This window comes from Rhea pennata, chromosome 15 (assembly GCF_028389875.1).
Source record: "Rhea pennata isolate bPtePen1 chromosome 15, bPtePen1.pri, whole genome shotgun sequence".
Classification (NCBI taxonomy): domain Eukaryota; kingdom Metazoa; phylum Chordata; class Aves; order Rheiformes; family Rheidae; genus Rhea; species Rhea pennata.
In genome coordinates, this window is record NC_084677.1 from 5,193,738 (window position 1) to 5,217,310 (window position 23,573).

At 39.9% G+C, this 23,573-nt stretch overlaps 1 protein-coding gene across 1 annotated transcript in view; it reads left to right on the plus strand.

The window, feature by feature from the left end:
- RBFOX1 (RNA binding fox-1 homolog 1) overlaps positions 1-23,573 on the plus strand; it is a 1,388,408-nt gene that overhangs the window by 962,131 nt on the left and 402,704 nt on the right. The window contains exon 6 of the mRNA XM_062588818.1: positions 20,934-20,975. Within this exon, the coding sequence (XP_062444802.1) occupies positions 20,934-20,975 (42 nt within the window). The remainder of the gene's footprint in view (positions 1-20,933; positions 20,976-23,573) is intronic.

A 23,573-nucleotide genomic window follows, 5' to 3' on the forward strand; every position in this document is an offset into this window, starting at 1 on the left:
AAACTAATTTCCTTGACTTTCTGCTTCCCGTTAGTCCTCTTGCAGAACGACACAAGGCAATTTAGCACAGACTGTACCTCCACAGTTACTCATAGACTGTGCTCCTGAATTTTATTCTTGCAGTGGAAAAGGGCAAGATTTAAAAACAATTTCTGTCAGAACTTTTTGAAGAAAAGGCTAATCAATATTAGCATACAAACAGAGACGCTGACTCTAAAATAAGAGCAGCATTCAAATCCTGTTGTTTCTGGAAGCTTTGTGTCACTGAACACAATATATGGTGTCTTCTGCAGCATGACATAATGTGCTTGAGATCGTAACATCGTTTATGTGAGAGCGAAATGAAATATTTAAGACTTTTACATAAGTTTGTTATGAAAAGACTCTAACAAAAAAATAATTCACGTACATATAACTTTTAAATGAATCTTTCTGGTAGTTAAAAGTACATGAGAAAAAGAAAAACTTAATCTTGTAATATTAACAAATTTCTCTTTCAATTAATATTTAAGTATCTTTTTGCTTCTCTGTATGAATTAGTTCTTCAGCTTATTTTCTTTAAAAATACTGCAGTGTAACCCAAAAATAAGAAAAAGTGACCCAGTTGCAAACCTAATATTACCATGACTAGATTTTAAAAGCATGTGCTTATGTGCGAAATGCGTGGTGTATATTTTCTAAACATACTTGTGATTGCATGAAATGATAACACTTAGCTTTACACCTCCCCATCATAACAGTAAAAGAAAATGATTCAAACAGTGCTATGGTAAGTAATTGCTGTGGAACAAACCCTTGCCTTTCTCGAGTCTTTGTTCGTTTCTTTTTGTCACTGGGGAATTCTTTTAATGCATGAAAATGGTATTCAAGTTATGTTCCAGCAGTAAATGAGAGCTACTGGACCTTATTTCTTTCTGGAACAATTAATTTCAAGCCAACCTATGTTAAAGAAAGTACTGAGCAGTGTGTTTTATAATTGCTGGAAAGTGTACGTGCAGTATTAAAATAGAAATATTGGGTTTTCTTTCAAGTTTTCAGTAATCCCAGTAGGCTGGCAAGCTGCTCTGAATAATTCTATAAAGTCTAAGGGAAAGAGTTCAATATTCTCCACCATCACCCTTTATAGATTACTGTAGTTATTTGAGACAAAAAGTCAAAACAACTTGACATTGAGGCAAATGAAGACACTCCTGTCAAGGCTGAAGTAGTAACAGATAGCCTAAAGACATCAACCTAAAGTAATAACTTATATAAATTAAATAATAATGCTTTTTAATACATTTTCTTTCCCAATCAAGCTGCCCACCAATTGTCTGTGGAGTTAACAACTTAGTAACTTCCTAGTAGAAGAACTTAGACAAATACTTTACTGTTAGTAATGTAATATAATTATAATAGCTGCGTATGTCTTTGTGGGACCTGCGTTGTATTTCCTTTTTGCTTTGCTTTTGAGTTTTCACATATTGCTGGGAGGACTGGGGAGATGGATAAGCATGCTGAGAAATGGTTTCTTCCTTGAGAATCGGGATCTTCCACGTCACTGCACGGAAAAGAAGCTATTGCTGTTTCAGCTGTAGGTAGGATTACCTTCGGGAGTCTGAGTTGTGCTCTTGAAATAAAATCTGTAACACAGAGGTGACCCTGACATGAAGTTTGTAAGACCTGTAAGTGCTTGAATGGAAGGAGTTAATGTTTTCCCTGGGGAAAGGGAGAGGATTTTTCCCCTCCCCCAAAGTATTTCTTCATTTACCACCCGCAGAAGCAAGATCCTCCAAATACACAACTCAGTGAACTAATGAAGATAGTCTAGCAATGAAAGACACTACTGGGATCAATTAACATGACCTAGATATTAAAGGGAAAGTGGAATGTTTCTTCCTTTTCCCGCTTGTATGAGTTTGCACGTTTGCCTCTTAATGCAGACTTCTGAAAGCAGAGTTTTCTTAACAATTTTAAAACAACAAAAGTCATCAAAATGATCTTCAGTTCTGCTGACGCCCTGTGTGTTTCTTTTATGGTCTACTCAAAATGACATGGACATCTGGGCACCATTAGGAAGGACTGTTCACTGGTGGTCTAACTCTTTTGCTATTTAAAAGTGGTATTGCTGTCATGTTAAAACTTGGCCTTTGATTCTTAAGCTCTGTTTATTAACTTACATATTTATGGGTTTTCCGTACTATTTAATTTTATTGTGGAATAGTTCTCCTTAGAATTCAGTGAAGATGGTTACGGTGTTTTTAGTTACCAGTCATAATATTGTATTGCAACATGTATGCGATTATATTCTGTTTACTGTACAAACCTTGGACTTTTTGAAATTGGTACAGTGAACACTGGGAAATCATTTCAGTATTGTCAGCCAATAATATATGAATATTTAAAACATTCGGTACATTTTTTTTCTTATAATTGAAATCATGCAGATGGTATTGCTCAGCTGACCCAGCTGTGGGCTTCTGAAGCATGTAAATGAGCTAGCATGTAAGCCAGTAAGTTCAGTTCACTAGTTGTGCATCAGCAATGATGATTATTCTAAATAGACTGAGAATGGACTAGACTGCTTTTTAATGTGCAAGTTGAGAGTGCTCATTAAGGGAGAAATGAGGAAACTTCAAACACCTAGTACTGGGCTTAAAATGATTCCAGCCCCACTAATATGCATCATTTTCTGTACCGCATAAAATCAGTTTAATTCCTGTGAAAAGTGACAGGATGCTTACAGTTCATTCAGGAAAGCATTTACTACTTCTAGGAAGATTTAATCGAATTTATCCTGATCAAAGCTGAGGATTACTAGCTTATAAGAGTTGACTACCAAAGCTAAGTAGGAAGGAGAATTTCCAGTGCTTCTGGTTGTATTCATGTGTTGCTCGTTGCCCTCAAACAATAGAGAGAAAAATAATTTTTAAACTTTGCAAGGAGTAAAATGCAGTGAAAATTGACTGAGTGTTTTTTTTTAGTTATTTTTAGAAATAATTCCAGATATCAGAGAGGGACTTGGTATAACCAATTTAGGAAGAGTAGTTTTTTCCTGTTAATGGGGGCCTGAGGCATTTGAGATTGCGGCAGTTGGACCATAATACATGTAGCAAGGATGTATCAAATCCTTAGGAGTTATGTTCTCATACCCAGATAACCAATGAACATATTTTCTTGTCAGAACTACTGAGGTTATAGGTGTATTTCTTAGATAAACAGTTCAGATCTATCAAATAAAAAACAAAAGTGACTGTGATGCTCCTTTCCCGCTCTCTCTGCCCCGCTGTGAAATGTCTAGCCTACTTGCCATGGGGATGGATATGTACATAACGATAGCAAAGCTATTTAAAATGCAGAAGAATTCATTCCTGGTTTTATTTCATGTTTAACTCGATTATTTTTCCCATTATAATGCTTGTGGGTTTTGATTTTTTTCCCCATTTTGCTTCGGCTTTCCACTTGCTTTGAGCAAAACATTTTTTTCTAAAGACAGATGGTGGCAACACTGTTCTCTCTCAATAAAAAACAAAACAGCTGGTAAGGTGCAAGGAGAGACTAGACCAACAGTGCATATCTGTTTCCAGTATTGTGCTAAGTCTCCCTTGTTTTTTTTCACAGAAGTTGGCGTATAAACTAAGCATACAGTATTGTCTCACAAACAGCAACAGTAAAAAAAAATCACAAATAATCCAAATTTATGGCGTACTATAGATTCAGTGCTTTTCCATCTTGGCATACATATTTAAATCTAGACCCAACTTAAGTAAAATTTATTGCATTCTAGTAACTATAAAATACCGTAAGTAAATAAAATCAATCTTGGCCCAAATCTTAGAATGCAAAACACACATGTGTACACACTATAAAATATGGTAGAATACTGCTTACTCAGTAGATGCAGCTCTAGGAAGCAAACAGAACTGAGAATGTTTATTAGAAAAAAAAGAAAAGGAAATAAGAGAGCTTGTTTAATAGATGCTTGCACACTCTTGTTTCCGTAAGGTCAAGGTATTTTGTCCCTTCAAGTAGAGGAAGTCTCACTGCATGTGTGTGTGTGTATGTATGTGTATATACATGTATGTGTATGTGTGTATTAAATATATTTATATAATCTATATATATAAATATATAGATATAGTGTATATATAATCTATACTTGACCTAGACAGATGAAAGTTGGGAAGGGGGTTTTCTTCTTTCTAGTGTTTTTAGGAGCTTTGCCTCACAAGTCTCCTGGCTGCTAAATACGCAGTTGTGAATTACAGTGTTTCAGGAGTCCCATAAAAAGGCTTTGAAAAAAAAAGAAATCTCTGTAATGTCTTGTAAGTCTGGCTTCATTTACTAATAAATACTGTATATTTATTTTAACGAACGATTGAGCTTTACTATTTAAAGCGTAAATAGAGTGAAAAGTATGCTTCGTTTGCTGGTACGTCCGTAACTGGTCATACTCTGGCACTTCGGGGAAGTTCAGATTCCAGAAGGAGGTTTTCCATCTTTTACAGGAGGGCTTTATCTTCATACCTCAAGAATTATGGTGAAAGCTGAGAGTAAGCAACAAAATAGGAAATTCTGTTTCTTGGAAGATTCTGATCATTCTTGATCAAGAATGAAAGTGAAGTGCCTAGCTGGGCACTGACATAAGATTTTTGGGAATCCTCACGAAAGCGCTTGCTGTATGTTGCCTGCTTTCCGTTTAGTCTATGCTGCTTTTGCTGTTTGGAAACAGCAAAGTGTTTCCCTTCTGTGTTCTCCGCTTTGTAGTTGTTTCTAGGCTTTCAGGGCTATACCCCAGTCTTCCTACCAACTCCTGAACTTCAGAGACCTTCCTGCCATGCAGCACATGCGATGCAAAGGCTGTGTTTTCTCTAGAGGTGCACGGTTCCTGCAAGGTACACTTCTTTATGCAAGAGCAGACATTAAATACTAGAAATGCTATAGTTAAGACTTCTTTGTGCATGAACAACATCACCTACCGTGCAATTAAGCCCAGCGTAAGAATTGTAAAGCAGAAATATTTCTTTGTGTGGAGAACTAATTATTTTTTAATGGAATGTACTCATTTGAGGCACCTTACGAATTTTTGTCTAAGAAAGAGAAGAGGTACCCATGCTCATGCCTAACTGGGATATGAAAGACCTGAATTCATATTTCTAGTCGGAATGAGAAATCAAAACAATTACTGTTGTATTACTGAAAAACTGGACAAGTAACCAAATGCAGAGAAGCATTCCCTGCCCTTTTAATTGCTGCTTATCCTGCCTCAGTAAGCGAGGTGATAGATGTTTAACTCTCAAAATTGATCTCAGTGTTGCAGGTAGTTAGCAGAATGGAACAGCTTTTACATTATATAAAACACTAAAAATGCTATCGATTCATTTCATAAACTGATTCCAGGCTTGAAAACTTGCTAAACTTGAAGATTAGCTTACTTAAAACGAATCTATTTGGGTCTAAACTTTGCTGCACGTTATTATGATAAAGTCACATGTTAAGGGTTTTTTTTTGGGGGGGGGCGTGTTACAGTATTTTGAAACTTGTGATGAAACCAAAATTCCCTCCAAATGACTAATTTAAATTCAGAACAACCTTATTATATTTCTGGAGCTGTTATTGACAAAGTTGTTATTTTATTACTTTATCTTTTTATTACTATGTACTGTTTTCATATTGACGCTGAAATGCCACTGGTTGATCTGAGTGCGAGGACCAAGAGAGAACGTTTATTTGGTGTAGCTGCCACAAGTACAGTGTGTTTACCTGTGCTGACAGCTCTTGAAATCTTTGCAGGCTGTCGAGGTCTTCCTTTGCCATGCAAGTCTGGGCAGCATCAGTGAACTGATACGCAGTTTGTAAGGGGGAAAAAAATCCCATTGATCCAGGGATTAGAAGAACCCACACCTGCGTTTCACATGTGACAATGTCACCGATGTCTGCTGCAGGTGTAGCCTTCACCAGCCTGGTGTTTTCCTTCTCTGTGGTGGGGGGTAGCTGCTGTGTTTGCCCTGGGTTTGCACAGCAAGGTGCTTTAAAAGAGGGTAGCCAGGCTGCGGGGACCTGTACTGCTCCCTCTGGGCTCGCTCCTGCTGGGGCACTTTCTTTACTGTGTGCTGAGAAACTCTGCAAGCTCCTTGTGTGTAAGGGTTCAGAGGAGGTATTGATGGGCCAGTACACGTGGTAGGTGTCTGGGAGTAACGAGCCCCTGGGCCGAGCGCCATCCTGCTCCCAACCCAGGCGTCTTTGCTGCTCGAGAGGGCATCGGCCGGGGCCTCGTCCGCTGGTGCTCCTTGAGGCTGGCTGAGCCTTGACGGGGCCAAGTTGCGTCTTGCAGGTCTGTTTTTTCCCTGGGCTTTTTATACTTTGCTGTGCTTTTTCCTTTTGTATTTTCCCTCTGGAATTGTGGAACTGCTAGCTGTGCTCTCTAATCACCCCTCCACCTGTGGTTTTACCCTTTTTGCCTCGCACAGCTTTAGCTTGTGATCTTCCACGCATCTTAACGACAGGTTTCTCCTTAAACCTGAGCCGGGGACGGGGAGCTGGGGTGCAGGTGGTGGGTCGCAGCGGGGCCGGAGCCTGCAGGGGCTGAGGGGTCGGCTCCCCTGGGCCTCTTCGCACACAAAACCTCCGCTGAGGAGAGGAGAGGAGGCTGCCGGGGCCGTCGCCAGCCCTGAGGTAGGTGAGGGAAGCGGTCGGCAGTCGTGCTGGTCACGGCCGAGCCTCGCCAACGGGGGACTCTGCGCGAGGGGTGGGGGCTGCTTGTTTCTCACCCTGCTGCTCTGAGTTTTCTCTACGTTTAAAAAAAAAAAAAAAAAAAAAGAAAGAAAGAAAGCTTTGGCTCTTTGGCTTGTGGTCATGCCCGAGTAGCCCGCAGTGAGGAAAAGGCTGGTGCAGCCCAGGGCTCCGGCCGAGCGTGGTGCTGCCGCGGGCGCCACTCTCGGAAATCGGCCCGTGAGCGATGGGAAACTACGTCCCGTCTCGGAGCCCGTGGGAGCTCTTATGTTGGGAAAGCTAACGACTGAGCGGCTACGTGGAGACGCCGAGAGACCGAACGGAGCGGCTCTTCAGGGTTTAGGATAGCCGAGGAGGCGATTCGCTCTTCTGAGCTTCCCTCCTCACCGTGAAACCTGTGAAACAACCCAAACTCTCGGGCAGGAAGAGAGCAGGTTTCTGAAGACCAGGCTGAGTTCTGTGTTACTGCACCGAAGAAATAGCGTTTGGGAGTTAAAGCAGATTCTAAGTAAATATTTTCAGAATTTAGCACAAACAGAAATAGGTCATGGCGCTGGGTCCTAGGAGCCGCACTGGAGTTCTGGTCTCTGGAATGCACCAGAAGTCTTGCAGAAATGCTGACAGAACTAAAATAAATAAATAAATAAAAGTAATACACTGCTAAAGAAAGTACTTTCAACAAAGTATACTTCTATCAGTCTCATCAGCTGCACGGTTGGCCAGAAAATGAGAAAATGCAAAGGTTTCTCAAAGTGGAAGTGAGGAGAGGAGTAATAGCCTGTAAGCCAAATTACTTGGAGTAATTTTTCATATTCATCTCATCGCCAAATGTAGTGAAGTAAGGTCTCCCACTTCTGTTCAGGTGTAAAAGAAGCAAAAGAGTTGATGGAAACATTGGAAAGGGAGTGGAATGAAGAGTAGAGGCTTAAAATACAACTTGTTGAGGCTGGGACCATGCTGTCTTGAATGCAGAGCTGTACCCGCCGCCCCATGAGCATTCCTTGCGTGCAAAGGAGAGGGAAAGGTACCTTTTGCATCAAGCACAGACATTATTAGCCACATATATTACCGTGTGATGTTGAAATTAGTTATGAATACAGTCATTTGATTAGTACTGTGCTGCAAAGGAAAACTAATAGGTGCAAATACAGGTTAGAGAGATACTTGCTTCTCCCCCACCTTCTCACAGTACATAGAGATATAAATACATATAAGAAAACTTGCAGATAGAACTCTTTGACCTTGATGATTTCCAGTCTGGGTTAAGATACATCAGGAAGGTGAGAACATATATAGCTACGTGAAGAACAAAAGAGGGTATGTTTATTGTGAAAGGACATGATAGTTGGATCGTTCCTCTGTGTGTGTATATATATTATATATAGAGATTTTTATATATATATTTATCCTTATATATACATAAATAAAATCTTGTGAACTGTGACCTGAAACCTCTATAAATTTAGCTCACCTCCTGTAGCTAATCACAAAGTTTTTAAGAGACGTTGGAAGCAGTACTTCCATGTACCTTACGTAACATGCCATTAAAATACTTTTAAAAGGTGTGGATACGATAGGATTTTGAAGCTAGAATCCAAGGCTTGTTATCATGCAGGTCGTGGAAGAATATGTAATTTTGCAAAATGAATGTTCTTCTCACCATTACACACCTGTGCATGTGCACATGTGCATGCACACAGACGTGCACAGAAAACTTAAGTATTTCTGTTTCTGTTTTTAAGACACTGAGGGCATTTTTGTGGTGTCGTTAAAAGGTGGAAAAAATATTTAACTTTGCCAGCTGCGCTCGATTTTTGCCAGCATAGTTGTTCATTTTCTTAAGAAAAAAGCAAAACACATTTTAAATGAGAAGTGAGACGGTTACCTTGAACCAGTAAGTCTGAGTGAGAAGAATATACTGCCCTAATGGATATTGTTATATGGCAGCTCTCTAAAAGTCTTTCATTGTTAAGTGTTAAGGTTTCTTTAGGAAAGCTTTAGAAATTCTTGGGAAAAATGTTTCATTGCAGCAAGCTTTAACACTGCCACTGAAAATATATTGCTAATTAAAGTTTATTGACATTTTTTGTAATGCATTCTTAGAACAAGTAAAAGCACTGAGTAGTTATTGAATGCTAAACCCTGCATCTTCTGTAGTTAGTTAAGCTGTTTAGGAAAGGAGATTAAGGTACTCTGCCTTGCTTTCAGTGTGTAGTTATTGGATTTGAGTATTGTGCAGAATAAAACACTCCTCTCTGGATGTCAGTGCTACAAAGGCTGAAAGAAGCTTTGGTTTTTGTCCCTCACTCCCTCACTTGCTAGCCACGCACAAATTGGGAAATAAGTTAAATACTTTCAAGGCCTACAAAATATATCTCTACATGGAGAATAGAATTTTGACAATTCCTTCCAAGGATTATCCCAACATTGAGCAAGGGTAGTTAGTTATTTTAGCTGTGTGTGGGTATAAGTGTGGTTTGTAAATCACCTGTGTATGAAATTCTCATTCTGTGGGTCACTCTTCTCCTTGTTAACAGGCTGCCACACACTTAGCCCTGTTCAGCTGTGCTGTAACACTATCGTTCCAGATCAGTGGCACCTGTTTTTCTAGCTTCTCAAGCCCCTGGGTCCGTTCTGGCGGTAGGGGCAGCTGCTGAAACATTGCTCCTCTTTGCTGCATGATGGGACTTCCTGGGTTTGTGAATGATGGTTGAGCCCAGCGTACGCTGCAGGTCCTGCGGAGCGTTGAAATTATGGTGCTATGTAACACCGCGCAGTCCCCCAGCAGAGGGGAGGAGAAGTGATGGAGTGGGTTACTGACACAGGGTAGTTCATGCAGTTCCTACGAGGCTGCAGTTTTTGTGGAGGAGCAGGTGGGTAGGTCTGGGAGGAGGAACTCCTAGTGGCCTCCTGGAAAAATTCATTATTTGGGGCAGTCTTCAGAGACAGGTGTTTTGCTGTCGAGCTGCCAACCTGGGAAACTGTAATTTGAATGTGCCTCTTGCTGATGGCATCATCTGAGGCTAAATTTAGTCCAATATTATTATTATGTAATTCATGCCTACTTTTTTTTTCTCTATTACAGATGGTTTTTGTTCTCAACCCTGGGGTATTTGGCAACGCAATATATCTTGTTATCCTTTTTCACTGAAGGATAATCTACTGCTAATTGATAACCCTTAGTAATGCAGAAAATAGTAAAAACTCACTTATTTATAAACTCCCATAACTTATAAAAACTGACATCGTTATTTTTTATTGACATGATGACCACTTGAAAACTGTTGCAGATGACTGCATAATAATCTTTAGGTAAGAGCAGAAGCATTCCCACTGTCTTGCTGCACCCCCTTAGGACTCTGTACAAGTGAAGGGTACGGATGCTCGTGATCATTTTTGTAAGTGCGAGGACCCGGAGCTATTCTTCAGATGGCAGCGCAAATGAGTTTTACGCTTCTTTACGTCTCTAAATCTAAAAAGCCTCTTTTCATTTCAGTAGAGTTGCTCTGCAATTCCTTTGCTATAACTAAGAGCAAAGTACTGCCTTTGGTATGTGCGAGTTGCAGGACACAGCAGAAACGAGAAGGGCTTTTATGGGTTGTACTGGTATCAGCAGCTCGGGGAAGTGATCGTTTCATGGCTTTAAGGACTAAACATTCTGCCTGCTTGAACAACCAATGGTTTTATTGAATAACATTATCTGAGTTTAATCGCATTTTGTAAAATAATTTCCTTATGACATGTTTGGTCTTACAGCTTGTTAAAATCTGCCTGCAGTTTCTTCTGACTTAAGCTTCTTGCACTTACCTAAGTGGCCACATGATTTGCATGGCAGAGAGATGGTGTGAATCCTAATGGGGAGCGCAGGTCAATCTCATGCCAAAAAAGCAAGCACAGCCGTCGTTCGCAACATACGCATTTTTTTTCTCTTTGGGACTGATTCATTCGTTCGAAAACAAACAAAGAACCACTCTGTAACTGGGTGTGTTGGCTGAGTCTCACCCATGGTAGGGTGTGAAGTTCTCTCTCTAAAATTCATTAAGTCCTTCTTCTCTCCATCTTTGTTACATTTAGGAAAAGAACTCATCACCTGAAGGGCCCATAATTTGATTAATGTAGTGCAGTAAAGGTAGCTTCTGCCTCGCTAAAAAGATTTATTACAAAACAAACTGGTAAATGTGATAAAGTGCGTAATACTTGCCTTTTGAATCGTGATTTTTTGTGTGCAAGCACAGAATTTATAATTGCATTTCCTGTACAAAACAGAAAGTCAAGGGATAATTTAAAAGACATTAATGACATTTATATGCCTACCTCCTATTGAAAATCAGTATGGATTTGAGTTATTAAATTTCATTTTACATTTATGTCCTTGAAATTCTCCCCCAAGATCTAAAGACAAGATATGTAAGACAGATATATTTTTCCTAAAAATGAAGTCTTCCAGCACCAAAATTATTTGAACTGTAAGTATAGTGGTACATGGATGTTAACTAACCCTTTTACTGACTTGACTTCATAGTGTTCACATTTTTTTGCAGTCAAATTTTATTGACAAGAATACCTGTATAAAACAAACATAAAGCAGGGACTTGTAAAAAAACAGCCTTAAATTTTCACACAAATTCTACTTGTGTTAGGATTTCTTACCTGGTTTGAATTTCTCACCTGATTTAAAATGAGAATACAGAAAGAAATACTAATAGCTTGACCAAATTAAAATACAATTGTTACAATAATTATTGGATATCTAGTGGCATATTGCTAATTAACTCACAGTTGAAAGTAATTATTAAATGTTCACTATTGGAAATATTAAAAATTCTAAGGAATTCCGATATTATTTGCAAAGGAAGGAGTTTTGTAGATAGTTGATGATGGTTATTAGGTTAATAGTGCAAAAATGACATTTCAGTATGTTTCAGACAATTTAAAGTGAATTGCACAATGTTTCCTCTTCACATCACTATAAAGAGTAGTTTTGTATTACTAAAACCAGTAATTTTTTATATTGAGAGATTAGACAAATGAAAGTTTGGATACCAGTCAGTTCTTGACTACTTGCTGACCTGGCAGTATCTTGTTATCAAACTAGCTCCTTTTCTAATGACCTCTTTAGCTATTAAGGTGCGCCTGCTGGATTAAAGCTGTGTTTTGGGTGTTTTGTTATGTGTCGGGTGTTGGTGACTGAGTGAACTTAACTTATTTTTGTTAGCGCATGAGCATAACAAGTAGCATTCCAGAGGCTTATTGGTAAGGCTCAGGCAATACCTACACTAGCAATTTGTAACACAGCTAGCTTGAGTAATTGTCTGCAAATCCATGGTGCTCTCCAGGAGTATCCTTGTTTTCAGTCTCATACCTTCTCTGCTGCCTTGCGCTCTCCTTCTGAGAAGTTATGTGCAGTTAGCATAATTGGTGCAGTGACAGTCTGGTATTTGCTTTCTGTTCAAAACAGGAGAATCTCCTCTACGTAAAATGGACTTTTTACTTAACCCATGTCTTAATTTTGTTACGTGTTCTTGGACCACAGCTTTTAGTCGTGGTTTCAGTTGATTATCTTTAGGCTACTCTGCAGCATACTGGATTTTTAGTCTTCTGTCCTGAGTTAATGTGTGTTTACATAACACAGACCTTGCGACTGGTAGCAGTACCTGACGCTCAGATATTAATTGATATGTCTGATTTCTTTGTTCTTTCTTTATACTAGCTTTTAAGTTTGTTGCTTAATCATTTTTTTCATGCCATTACCTGCATTAATTTTTCTGGCTGTAGACTTTAAGGAGAGAGAATTAACATCTATTTTCCAAAAGTTACAAGACTTTAAAAGAGCAAATTCTTGTAATAACAATATGCTTATGGTAAAGGAAAATGATTTAGCTTGCAATAAACTGTGTAATGCATATAATAAGCCAGTCCAGCTCTGGTAGTGTTTGCGTACTAAGATAAGATACTTTAATTCTCTGCTGGCTGTTGCTTTAACATCACCATATTTTCAACCATTCCCATTTGTTCCTGTTAGTACAGCATCTTTGCCTTCTAATTATTCCTTATAATCCTTACTGTGCAAATTAAATAAAATGCACTAAAGCCAGTCTTTTATGGAGAAAAGAGTATTTATTGCAATACGAGTGTAATAATGTTTCTTTGGAGATAGTTCTTTAGCATATGTGCGGAATTTAATGTTGAGGTTTTACCACAAGTTTGTTTTTTCTTTTTTTCCTAGAATGTTACTTGCAAAAATTGTTTAATTTGATATAGACTTTAAAAAGGTCTTGTAAGTTTATTGCAAAGCAGTTTTCGAATGTAAGGAAATAATACTTAGCTTTCAAGGGTTAGTTAATTGGTGTATATGCAAAGCAAACATAAAGCAGTTTTTGCCTTTGTGGTACTTTCCTCAAAAGCGAATCAAAGACCTGTGCTTTCTGAACTCTTACGGCAAATCGGGAGAGGAACCTGGTTATGAAATGGGGAGTGATGATGGGGAAAAGCTGCAGTGCTGGCTGGTGCTGTGCCGTCCTGCAGGACTTGTGCTTAAGGCAGTCCCGGCAAACGAGCTGCTTGCAGGCTGCACGGCGACACCGCGGCGGTCCTTGAACGGGCTCGGGCACCAAAGCGGGCTCAGGGACACAGGGACCTGGGTGCTGGGCAGCACGCTTCCAGGGTATAACTTAGGCTGTTGAAAAACAAAACAGGGAAAAAAAGCTAGATTTACTAGCTTAGCAGTGTTGGTCATGCAGTATAAGATCTTGCCAAAAAGCTATGCCTTAACACGAAGCCAAGAAGAGGTGAACATCAGACTTCTTTGGGGATTCTCAATTGATTAAATGAGCTGACGTATTTGAAGAAATACTCGCCAGAAAATTGTGTTACTTTATCAGTGCTTTTTTCCAGTGTCTCTATTTTATCTGGTAGATCTTCTATTTTTTATCTTAGTAAAATTCTCCTGCTTTGGAATATCATGCTCATTTTAGGGTGAGGGGGAGAGAGGAGTGGGAGAGGGAGAAATGCATGTAAATCCATAGATTACTTTTTAATGGAATATGAGATGGCCCCCATTTGCATTTACAGCTTTACAAGGATTGTACCACTAGGTTTTTTTCTTCTCCTTTTTTTTTTTTTTTTTTTTTTTTTTTTTTGATGGAAATGCTTAATCTGAGCTCAATGGGCCATAATAATTGCCTGTTTCTTCCAGCAGAAGCAAGCCCTCTTGTATGTGACACTTGAAACCTTAACTGCGGTTAGTTTAACGCACAGAACTGTAGGCAGTTCTTCACCCGAATATATTTATGACAACTGCGCTAGTCGATATACAATACCAAGCCTAGGGCGTTTGAGAATAAATCAGTCCCTCTAGCTACTGCTCTAACGCAATAACTGATAGCTGTAATAAAACCCTGTGAAATTAAAATTCTCGGCATGCGGAGGCACACACCTCGCCAAGAGGAACCCAAAGCAGTGTGTTCTTCAGGAAAAATATGCATGTGCACAGACATACACGCTCTGTTCCCCTTTGTGCTGGAAACACAGAGCGCATAAAAGGTTCATAGGTTATCAGCACTGCATCGTCTCATTAGACTCTCTTCAAGCAGGCAACGTTTGGGGGTTCGGTGGTCGCCCACAGACGAAATGTAAGCTGCTCAAAGAGGAGGAGGACAACCCCAGTTCCACCTTGGAAGAAATATTCTTGTTTAATGTTTGAGAGCCCCTTGATGTTACTCTAAGCACAAAGGCTCCAAAACCCCCCCTTGTACTTTAAATTATCCTATATTCTTATGTAGTTACTGCTATTTTCAGTGAGTCTTCTGCACTTCAGTACTTTCATGGAGCTGTGAGCTCTTGCTTGGGTCAGACGCTGTTTATTTCATTTATGTTTTGAGTTTTCGCATGACCTACTGGGATGTCATTTTGAATTAGTACAGCATGTGATAGTACATCTATGTGTACGCACATGCAAATACTGCTGTGCCAAGGGCCCATGTGGAAAGAGGCACAGTATGTTTTTCTGGAAGCACTGCGTTTCTTCTGTATTCTGCAGGGCAATGAGCTGATGAGAAAGATCTAGCTATTGTTAATCAAATGATGCAAGGGAAGTGAATATTTCCAGATGATGCAATGGAATGTTTCAAGTGACTGTTTCCGCATGAAATACAGCAGATGGCAGTGTATTTTGTATTTCCTTGGGTAGCACAGCATTTTTATGCAGTATGGCAGGAAAAAAAATGTCTAAGAGAAGGACTTTTACAGCCAGATGAGCTTCTAATGAGAGAAAATACTGATAAATCAATATTGGAAATATTGAACTGTCTCATCATATTCAGTGAAATACAAGTGGTGCGATTGTGACTGAGAAATTTATGTTTTTATTTCAGTTACTTTAGGTATGTATGAGGAGATATTTGGGACCTTAATCTAATAAGCCAGCAATTGCTGACTGTGGAGCTGGTCTGGTGAAACCACTGTGGCTGCGATCAGTGTCAAGTCTTTCATGTCTGACTCTCGTGATCCACAGTCGTAGGTCATAGCTGTGAACTCTCCTTTCCTAATGAAAACAGATAAATTTCTGCAATGTCAATAATTATATTTTTGTTGTCTGTTTCAAGGGCAGAAGAAAGACAAAAATGATGTAGGGTCTTTCCTGGAATTATTCTTAAAGTAGGTTTCTTATGCGGCGCAGAAATTGTGGATAGGTAACTCCAGTGTCAAAGTTGCTTTGTGTACATACTTTTCTTCAGAATATAGGCTAAATCCACAGGAAAATGGTAAAATATCTAGAGTTTAAAATATTCTATATAGATACATAATATAGAATAACATCATATTGATAATAAAGAATATAAGAGAGATCAGATGTTCAGTGGAGCAGTGCTCCATTTAAAATGAACTTCCCTATCCTGAAAGTATTTTGGATTTTAGAGAACAATCGTAAGTACAAAACAGATACTCAGGAATATTGTATTGTAGCAGAAATTATTTTTCTTTTGCATTTTAAGAGGAGTCTTTTTCCATAAAGATGCCCAACCCTATCCTAGTGTTCTCATTGCCCCGTACCATAAGTGCCTCTGTTACAGTCGCTCTTTGTCCACTGCATCTACTGACGTTTCCTGTTTTCTGTGTGCATTTTAAGCCCCTCGGCGCAGGGACTGACTTCGCGTTACGTATTTGTGCCTCACCTTTCACAGCAGTACGAGTCCTAGAATATTTGGTAGTTTTCTCCACTCATACGGTGACAGCCACAGATGACGTTGTTCCGTGGCTTTGCGGTGATAGTAATAATTCTCCATTTTGGATTTGACAGTCTGTGGCATGTATGTATGTATATCTATACGTTTGCCTCTGGTGTAATGTATTTGAGGTGATCTAAAAGGGTCCAAATGTCTATTGGGAAAAATTCCCAAGCCTGTGCAAAGCTGCACTGAAAGAGATACAGTCCTAGCTAGTCCCAAGCGTGGTGTTTAGATACGCATGTGCTTATGAAGAGACTTACGGCTGATAAATACGTTAAAAATCTCAATTCTCCCATCTGCTACTGTTATTTAAACAAAACAAGCACACTTCCCCATGCTGTTCGTGTTCACGAACTCATTAGAGAATCGCACCAGTGGGTTGCACTCTATTTCCAAAAGGTCTTTTTTGTTTAAAGTGTTGGCACCTGGCAGCGTGAGTATTTCTGTTAGACAGCAGTCTTTCTGAAAGTATTGTGCAAGCTCCTTAAAAATGTTTCCTTGATGAAATCCTCTAAAGAGAATCAATATTTTGGGCATTCTGCCACTAAACTGCAGCATGTGAGAGCCTGACACAATGACACTCAACACATTGACCAGCTTCGTCAGGCAGCTTTGAACTAAAAGAAAAAAAAAATAAATAGTTCATTTCATATGCTTCAGTCCAGAGACATAATAAAGTAAATTTAAGGTTGAGAATCTATATATTTAAAATTGCAGGACGTGTACCAAGGTTTGCTTCTAAGGTCTCTTAATCATTAATTAAATATGTTATGGCTTTCAGTTCTTCTGGTTTATCTGTACAGGTTTACATATTGTAAATGCATTATTTATATTTTCCCCTAAGTGCTTGGTACTGCCAGAGTGTTTCTCTTAAACTGGCACAGTTAGCAACAGAGACAGAATGAGAGAGAGCAAATTTGGCAATGGTTAGCTGCATAGAAAGCTACTTGAATACGTGTGCCCAAATGAGCCTTTCCCAGGTGTATTTTATTATAGTTGCACTTTTAAATAAATATAAATGTATACACGTAGGCATATATATTTTGTATCATTGTTGTTTAAACCGGTGAAAAATAATTTTTCATTAAGGTAAGTTTGATTTGTTTTGTTTTTATCTTTTTAATCTCATGCTAATAACCCTTTGCCGTTAGCCTGGCTGCCTTTGCTCTGCAGAGGCGCACGTGCAGGGTGAGAAGGGAGCTGGCCGCGTGGAAGTTCACCCTCGTGGGGGAAGGGAAGCCGTCACTGGAATGGATTTTGTAATTATAGCTAAAATTCACGCCCCGGAAGCAATCCTTTGCTGAGCTTTGAAGAAGGGAAATCACCACCGTTGGTGTGTCTGCGTGTTGCACCAGTTGTCTTCCTCCATTTCTTTCGGGAAACGACAACAGAGATGGGCAGGTTTTGCATCGAAAGGTGTTTTAAAATGTTGCAGAACTCCTATGCGCTTGGTGAAAGCTGCTTGTTTTGAAATGGATGTTTTTGTTCTATTTCTTTTGCTGGCAAATGCAGCAGTTGCATGTTCAGAGAGCACCCAGTCACCTCTGCTGAGTAGCACCTCTTTGATCTTCATCAGTCTTCTCGGCCTCCTTCGGGTCCTCCTCTGCCTTCACGGATGCTTCGTTTTGATCCTAAATAATACTTCCTGTTCTGGTCTCTGTGACGTTGGGAATTTCTCAGTTTTCTGTTTAAAAGTTCCCTCAATAATAGGTAGCTCTATAAATGACTAATTAAAACACAGACTTAATTATCTGCTTAAATAGCTATTAACCCATGTTCCTTGCTCCGTTCTACAAGTGTTTGACAGTGTTTTCCTTTTTAAAATTTTTATACAAATTTTTGCCGCTCTCGCATTTCGCCAATCCCACTGCTCTTTGGTTTCCGAACAGCCGGTATTACGGGAAGCGTGCGCGTCACGTTGTCGCTGTGCGAGAAGACGCCGGTCTGATTCGGGGCAGAGGTCTGCAAGTGCGAGGCACCGTCTCCACCGCTGCATGCCTGTAGGAGAGGGGACAAAGCAAGCTCCTCTCGGGTTTTCTTCCAGCCTCCAGGAGATGCAGTTCAGAAACTTTCTGTGCCGAAAGTATTGTCTTGTGTTTAATAACCTTCTGTAAGTTTTTCTTTAGCATATTTTTTTTTTTTTTGTATCCGTATCCCTTGCTGCTTTATTTACACACTGTGTAGCGACTCATCTTGTTGTTGTTTAGTTCTGCTCTGGCCATCAATAACTCTGGCTATTTTTATCTGATGCCATCTATTTCTTTCTCTCTGTCTGTCTGTCTCTCTCTCTCTCTCTTTTTTTTTTGGGGGGGGGGGGAGGGAGGGGGGAGAGAGGATGCAGTCATTCTGTCTTCACCATCACATTATTTATGATTTTAGAGACCTCTGCTCTCTAGTGTGGCTTTTCCAGGCTGGAGTGTTCTGGTCTTTCTACTTGCTCCTGTCTAGAAGTAGCGCCATGCTTTTCAGCACCGTTGTCCCCTGGCAGTTTGAGGACAGAACGCTGTTAAACCTGGGCAGCTGCTGCGGGGTCAGAGCAACGTGTTTCATCCCGTGGGGCAGCAGACAGCACGTGATCTTGAAGGATGTTTAAAGTACAATCCAAATATAATTTCTTCTGCAGCTGTTTTTATTACCATTACGTTATTGAAGTCGTACTTTAATACCTACAAAGATCAAGGTTCTGCTATGTTCTGTACGCAAGTTACGACAAACACAACCGCTGTCTCAAATCCTGTGCTTTCTAGGCATACATCTGCAGAAAACAGGAAATCATGACAAAGATTCAAAATTTGAGCTGGCAGTGCAGGTGTTATGCTGAATTAACTAAGAAGCAATCACAGTACTCCAGCACTCTGCAATGCGTGTTCTCCTGCTACGTTCCCCTTCTGCTCTTTGTCCTCTTCAGTTAATCACTGTGTGGTGGGGGCCTGCGGGGGGGGCAGAGGCTGTACGTTTGCTTTTAGTGCCTAAAGCGTGCTTGGAATACAGGAGTTAGTGGTGAAGGCTTCTAGAAAAATAGCTGGTCCACCTAGAATGCAAGTTGCAGACTGCAAGACTGGCAGCCGTGTCCAACTAAGCTGGCCAGTGAAATACTAAAAAGGCAAATCATTCTCAGCGTTGTAAGCTTGCTGAGCAGCGCTCACGTGCTGTTATTTGGCGAATGACTGAGCAAGTTTCCTCTTCTTCGTGTTCTCATTTCTCCAGCTTAAATATATATATATATATATATATATATATATATATATATATATATATATAAAATCTATTTTGTCACAATTGCTCAAGGTTACAGTATTGTTATTTTTGTATGTTTTACATTAAAGTTTTGTGACATTTTACATTATAATCAAAAAATTAATTTCAAACTTGTTTCTTAAGTGCTTACCTCATTTTTTTTGGAACATGCATGGATGCATTCAGAGCAATTTAGTTATAAAATTAACTCTTGAGACTTATTAAAGTTCATTGCTAGTGCAGTCTAATATAATTTGGCAATCATTTATAAAGGATATGAGGACACAATCTTCGAAAAATGTAGTCGTTAGTCTCTGGGGCATAGTCACTTCAGTTGTGCTTCTGTTTCCCCTTTAGGGGAAGACTGGTACATAGAGGGATGCTATTTGCCCTCTTGTTTCTTTTTAGAGGAACGTAACTGCAAACACATATCAACGAGCATTTGTTGCTATAAAGTTTGCATGTTGGCGTAGGGATTTGTTGTTACCCTTCTGCTTTAGATGAGGAAATTTAAGCTGGTAATTTATTTATTAGGACTCATTCTTCTGCGTTGTAAAGCGGGCTGAGAAGTTCCCCCTTTTCGTCATCACTAGAGTGTTAAAATATCTTGTACAAATGGGTGTTGTTTCATGTTTTAACCTTTTGTAGGTGACAAAGTAGTGAAAAATGTACCCTGAACCTCTGAAAATATCCTGAGAAAATGCTGCATCTCATTTCTTTTTTCATGTTTTGAGAGTTAGGTTTGCTATGTATGATCTTACAGAAATAACAGTGATCACACTTTTAATAGTACTCATTAATGATTACAGTAGTCTTAACCTGTTTTCTCTACTAATCTTTAAAAGAAAACTCATCAAAGGTGTCACTAAAAAATGAAGTGCTGGACAAACTGGCAGCGGTACTCCTTCCTGAGGAAGCTGTGAAGCTTTGCTCGAGTCCCCGTAGCAGGATTGATTTAGGGTGCTGCCAGTACGCAGGGGAAGGCAGGGAATGACAAAGCAAGCTGTAGATCTGATACTTCAGTGCTGCTTCTTAGCACCTCGAGCTCTTCCTAGGGAAGCCGATTTCTTTTTGGCAGAGCAGTCACCTAACAAATACAAGACTCGTATCTGCTGCTGATAGTGAGGTCTTACTCGGCAGCTCTACTGCAAACCATCTCTCTCACGCAGAGTGTCGCTCATAAACCTAGCAAGACATAAAGACGGCAGTTGGGGAAAACTCTTCTGCATTGTCAGAGTTAGTGTACTGGAAATTGTTGCGGAAATTCATTTTATCCAGTCTTGAAGCTCTTGCATTTTTACCGCACTGTGAATACGTACGTCATGGTACCTCAGCAGTATGATGCTCAAAAATGTAACACGGATTTATGATAAAGCAGAAAAAGAGGAAAGTTTCTTCTAGGACTGAACTCCCAAACAGATCTTCAGAAGGTGCTAAATAGTTATATTTTGAAAGAGAATATTCTTAAAAATACTTTTGTACTTCAAGGACGCTGCTGGTCACCACTACTTCTTATGGTGCTTTTGATAATTTATTTTTGACTTTTGTAAATTTAAAATAATAAATCAAAAGATGAGACTTATTTTGCAGTAACAGATCTGCCTAGATCCATGATACAATACTATGTTAAGACATGTGGCTGAATTTCCAATAATTATCCATGTAAGGTATATGGACCTACCAACTTTCTTGCTTCACAAATGCTATACTTTTAAAGTTGAAGGGTTCCCCCCCCCCCTTTTTTTTCTCTCCCTGTAGAGCTCAAGGCAACAGATGAGTTGTGAAAGAGAACAACTAAGGGTAAGTGCAATGCTATGCAAAATGTGCTTTTTCTTTAATATATGAAGCAGAATCTAATCTGTGTGTGAGACGCTCCAGTAGAGAGGTGTCTGGGATACTTTTGGATTCTGGGAATAGTTGTACTGAACTAGAGAGAGAGAGAGAATCATTTGCCAAGCATGTGAATATTCAAGATAAGAAGTTAAAGTAAAGCTGAAAGTATAGTAAAGGTAGAAATAGAACTGAAAACACATATACATATGAGAGCTCTGCAGTTAAATCATGGATGCTCGGAACAACAGCCGCTCGCGCCCTTTCCTCAAGGGCCACCCCTCCGACAGAGTTTTCCCCAGATTCTCAAACAACGGGCGCGCGGTGCAGTGACCGCTCTCGCCCCTTACGGCCCCCCCCCCCCCCCCCATGGAGCTTGCCCCAGATTCCCCTCACCGTGCTGTCGACATCAGGGACGTCCCCGCGAATGGGTAGGTCCCCCCATCCGCAGCAGCTTATGTGGCTTACGCTCTTCTGTGGCCAGTCAAAACGATGCCAGCCCACACTTGCCCCAAAGCTCCATGGCTGTGGCCCGCAATAGTGGGCATGTGGCTAGATCACCTAGTGCTCAGCCCCAAGGCTGCCTGACAGGTCGGTCTGTGGGGAATTGCACAGCCCCTAAACGTTCCCGGTGTGAGTCTGCGGTGTCACTTCTCCTCTGCCTGGTCTTGTCAGTCGTCGCCCGGTTGGAGGCTTAGGGTTAGGGTTGCAATTTTTTTTTTTTTTTTTTTTTTTTTTTTAAATTTGAGATGAACCTAGTTAGCTAAGGTCTTAGGTGTTGGTGAATATCATATGTATCTCGATATGAAACAGCTACAATAAATACAGGCTTTTCTTCTATAATTTAGCTAGATTTGGCAGTAAATGAATCTGTTCAAACTCGCTTGGCATTCAGTGTGCTCTTTTTATGTGCACGGTGAAGATTTAGTAGTGGTAAAAGTCACCTCGTTTCTCAGACCTTCTCTAGTACCTGATTGTTTCAAACAAGGATACTGTCCTTTGGTTCGCTTTAGTATGCGTCTTCAGAGAGGAATTAATGCTTAGCACCTGAGGGAGCTGGCAGAGGAGGTTCAGGTGGTGTAGGCTGTATAGTCTGGTTGTGTTCAGTCCCTCTTTATTTTATTTTGCCTTTTTCATATAGTGAGGCGCCAGTGTTTTAAAGAGATTTTGGTCCCCATGCCCTTTGAATGCTTTATGTGCCTCTGCAGATGCTTTTTCAGCACAAGTATTGCCTTGTACAACTGATTGTTTCTAATACTTGTTGGAGATGCACAAGTGTTTTCCAGAAAAAAGCTTTTGGATCCTCCAGGTGTTGCTTAACAGAGCTACATTTATTATACCATGTAAGGGTATTTTCTTAAAAATCCCATATTAAAGTTGAGAGAGGCAGGCAGGCAGGAAGTATACTCAAGTTTTTATAGTAAGAATTTCTTTGGAAATGGGAATGGCAGCATTTCTTCTTTACTAAACATCAGCGATGCCTGCGTGACTTGCAAATACAAAGAATATTCTGTAGTCTTTAAGCGAGTTGTGCAGTGTTCATAAGCAAACATTCATCCATTCATTATGTTCACCTTGTCAACATATCTAGATGCTTCAGTTGATCTTCACCACATTTACAGTATGAATTTTGGTAAATAAGTTATGCAAGAGCGATGCACAGCATGTTGTCCTTGATTCTTTCCTTGGTGATGTGGCTGCATTGCTATTGTGGTGAAGCTGGAGTGAGGATGCTTAATTTTAGTAACGTCTCAACAGAGCAGCTGTGAAAGTTAAAATACTGCTATACTAGAATGACAGTCTTTTCAAGAGTAGTACTGCCATAGGAGCTAAGGAAGTTTTTGTTTATTGAATTTTCTCTTTTGAATGAAAAATGGAAGAAAAACAACGTTTTGAAATGCGAGTGAGAGGAGTCCCCCATTTCCCCAATTCTTTATTCAAGTGAATACATGTGATTTTACTAATTAGCAGATAAAATGTGATACAGTAATAGCTTTCCTGTATATTCCAGTATTCCAGATTTACGTATATTAACAGTCAGCTCAGTGCTCCTAATACTTTTGTGTGGTATCAAAATGTGAATTTTCATGACAGCTTTGGGGAAAAAATATATCTTTAGCCTATTAAGCTTAAGTGCATCTCCTTCCACCACTGTTGTGGTATTCCTATGAGATGAGAAGTATCTATTAGTCTAGAAAAAGCTAAGTCTGTTCCTCACACTGGGATGCAATGAGAATGGTACGTGATACAACAGCGTTGGAGCTCGTGGCTATAGTATGTGGGGTGGTAGTGGTGGGGAAATAGCAGTTTCATCAGAGGAAGATAGTAGCAGCAAGGCCAGTGCCAAGTGGAGCTGTTCCCTTCCCTGGCGCTTTTTTTTTTTTTTTTTTTTTCCTCTCAAAACCCCTGAATCTTCCCCAGTGACACGATCTATTCTAGTTTACCACAGCTCATCGACGGTGGCAGAAAGATCACAATGAAAAGTCAATATACGGATAGACAGTGTGGAGATGTTTTGGTCGCAGTTCAGTGCTGACACCTCTGAGCCTCCTTAGTCACGCTGAGGAT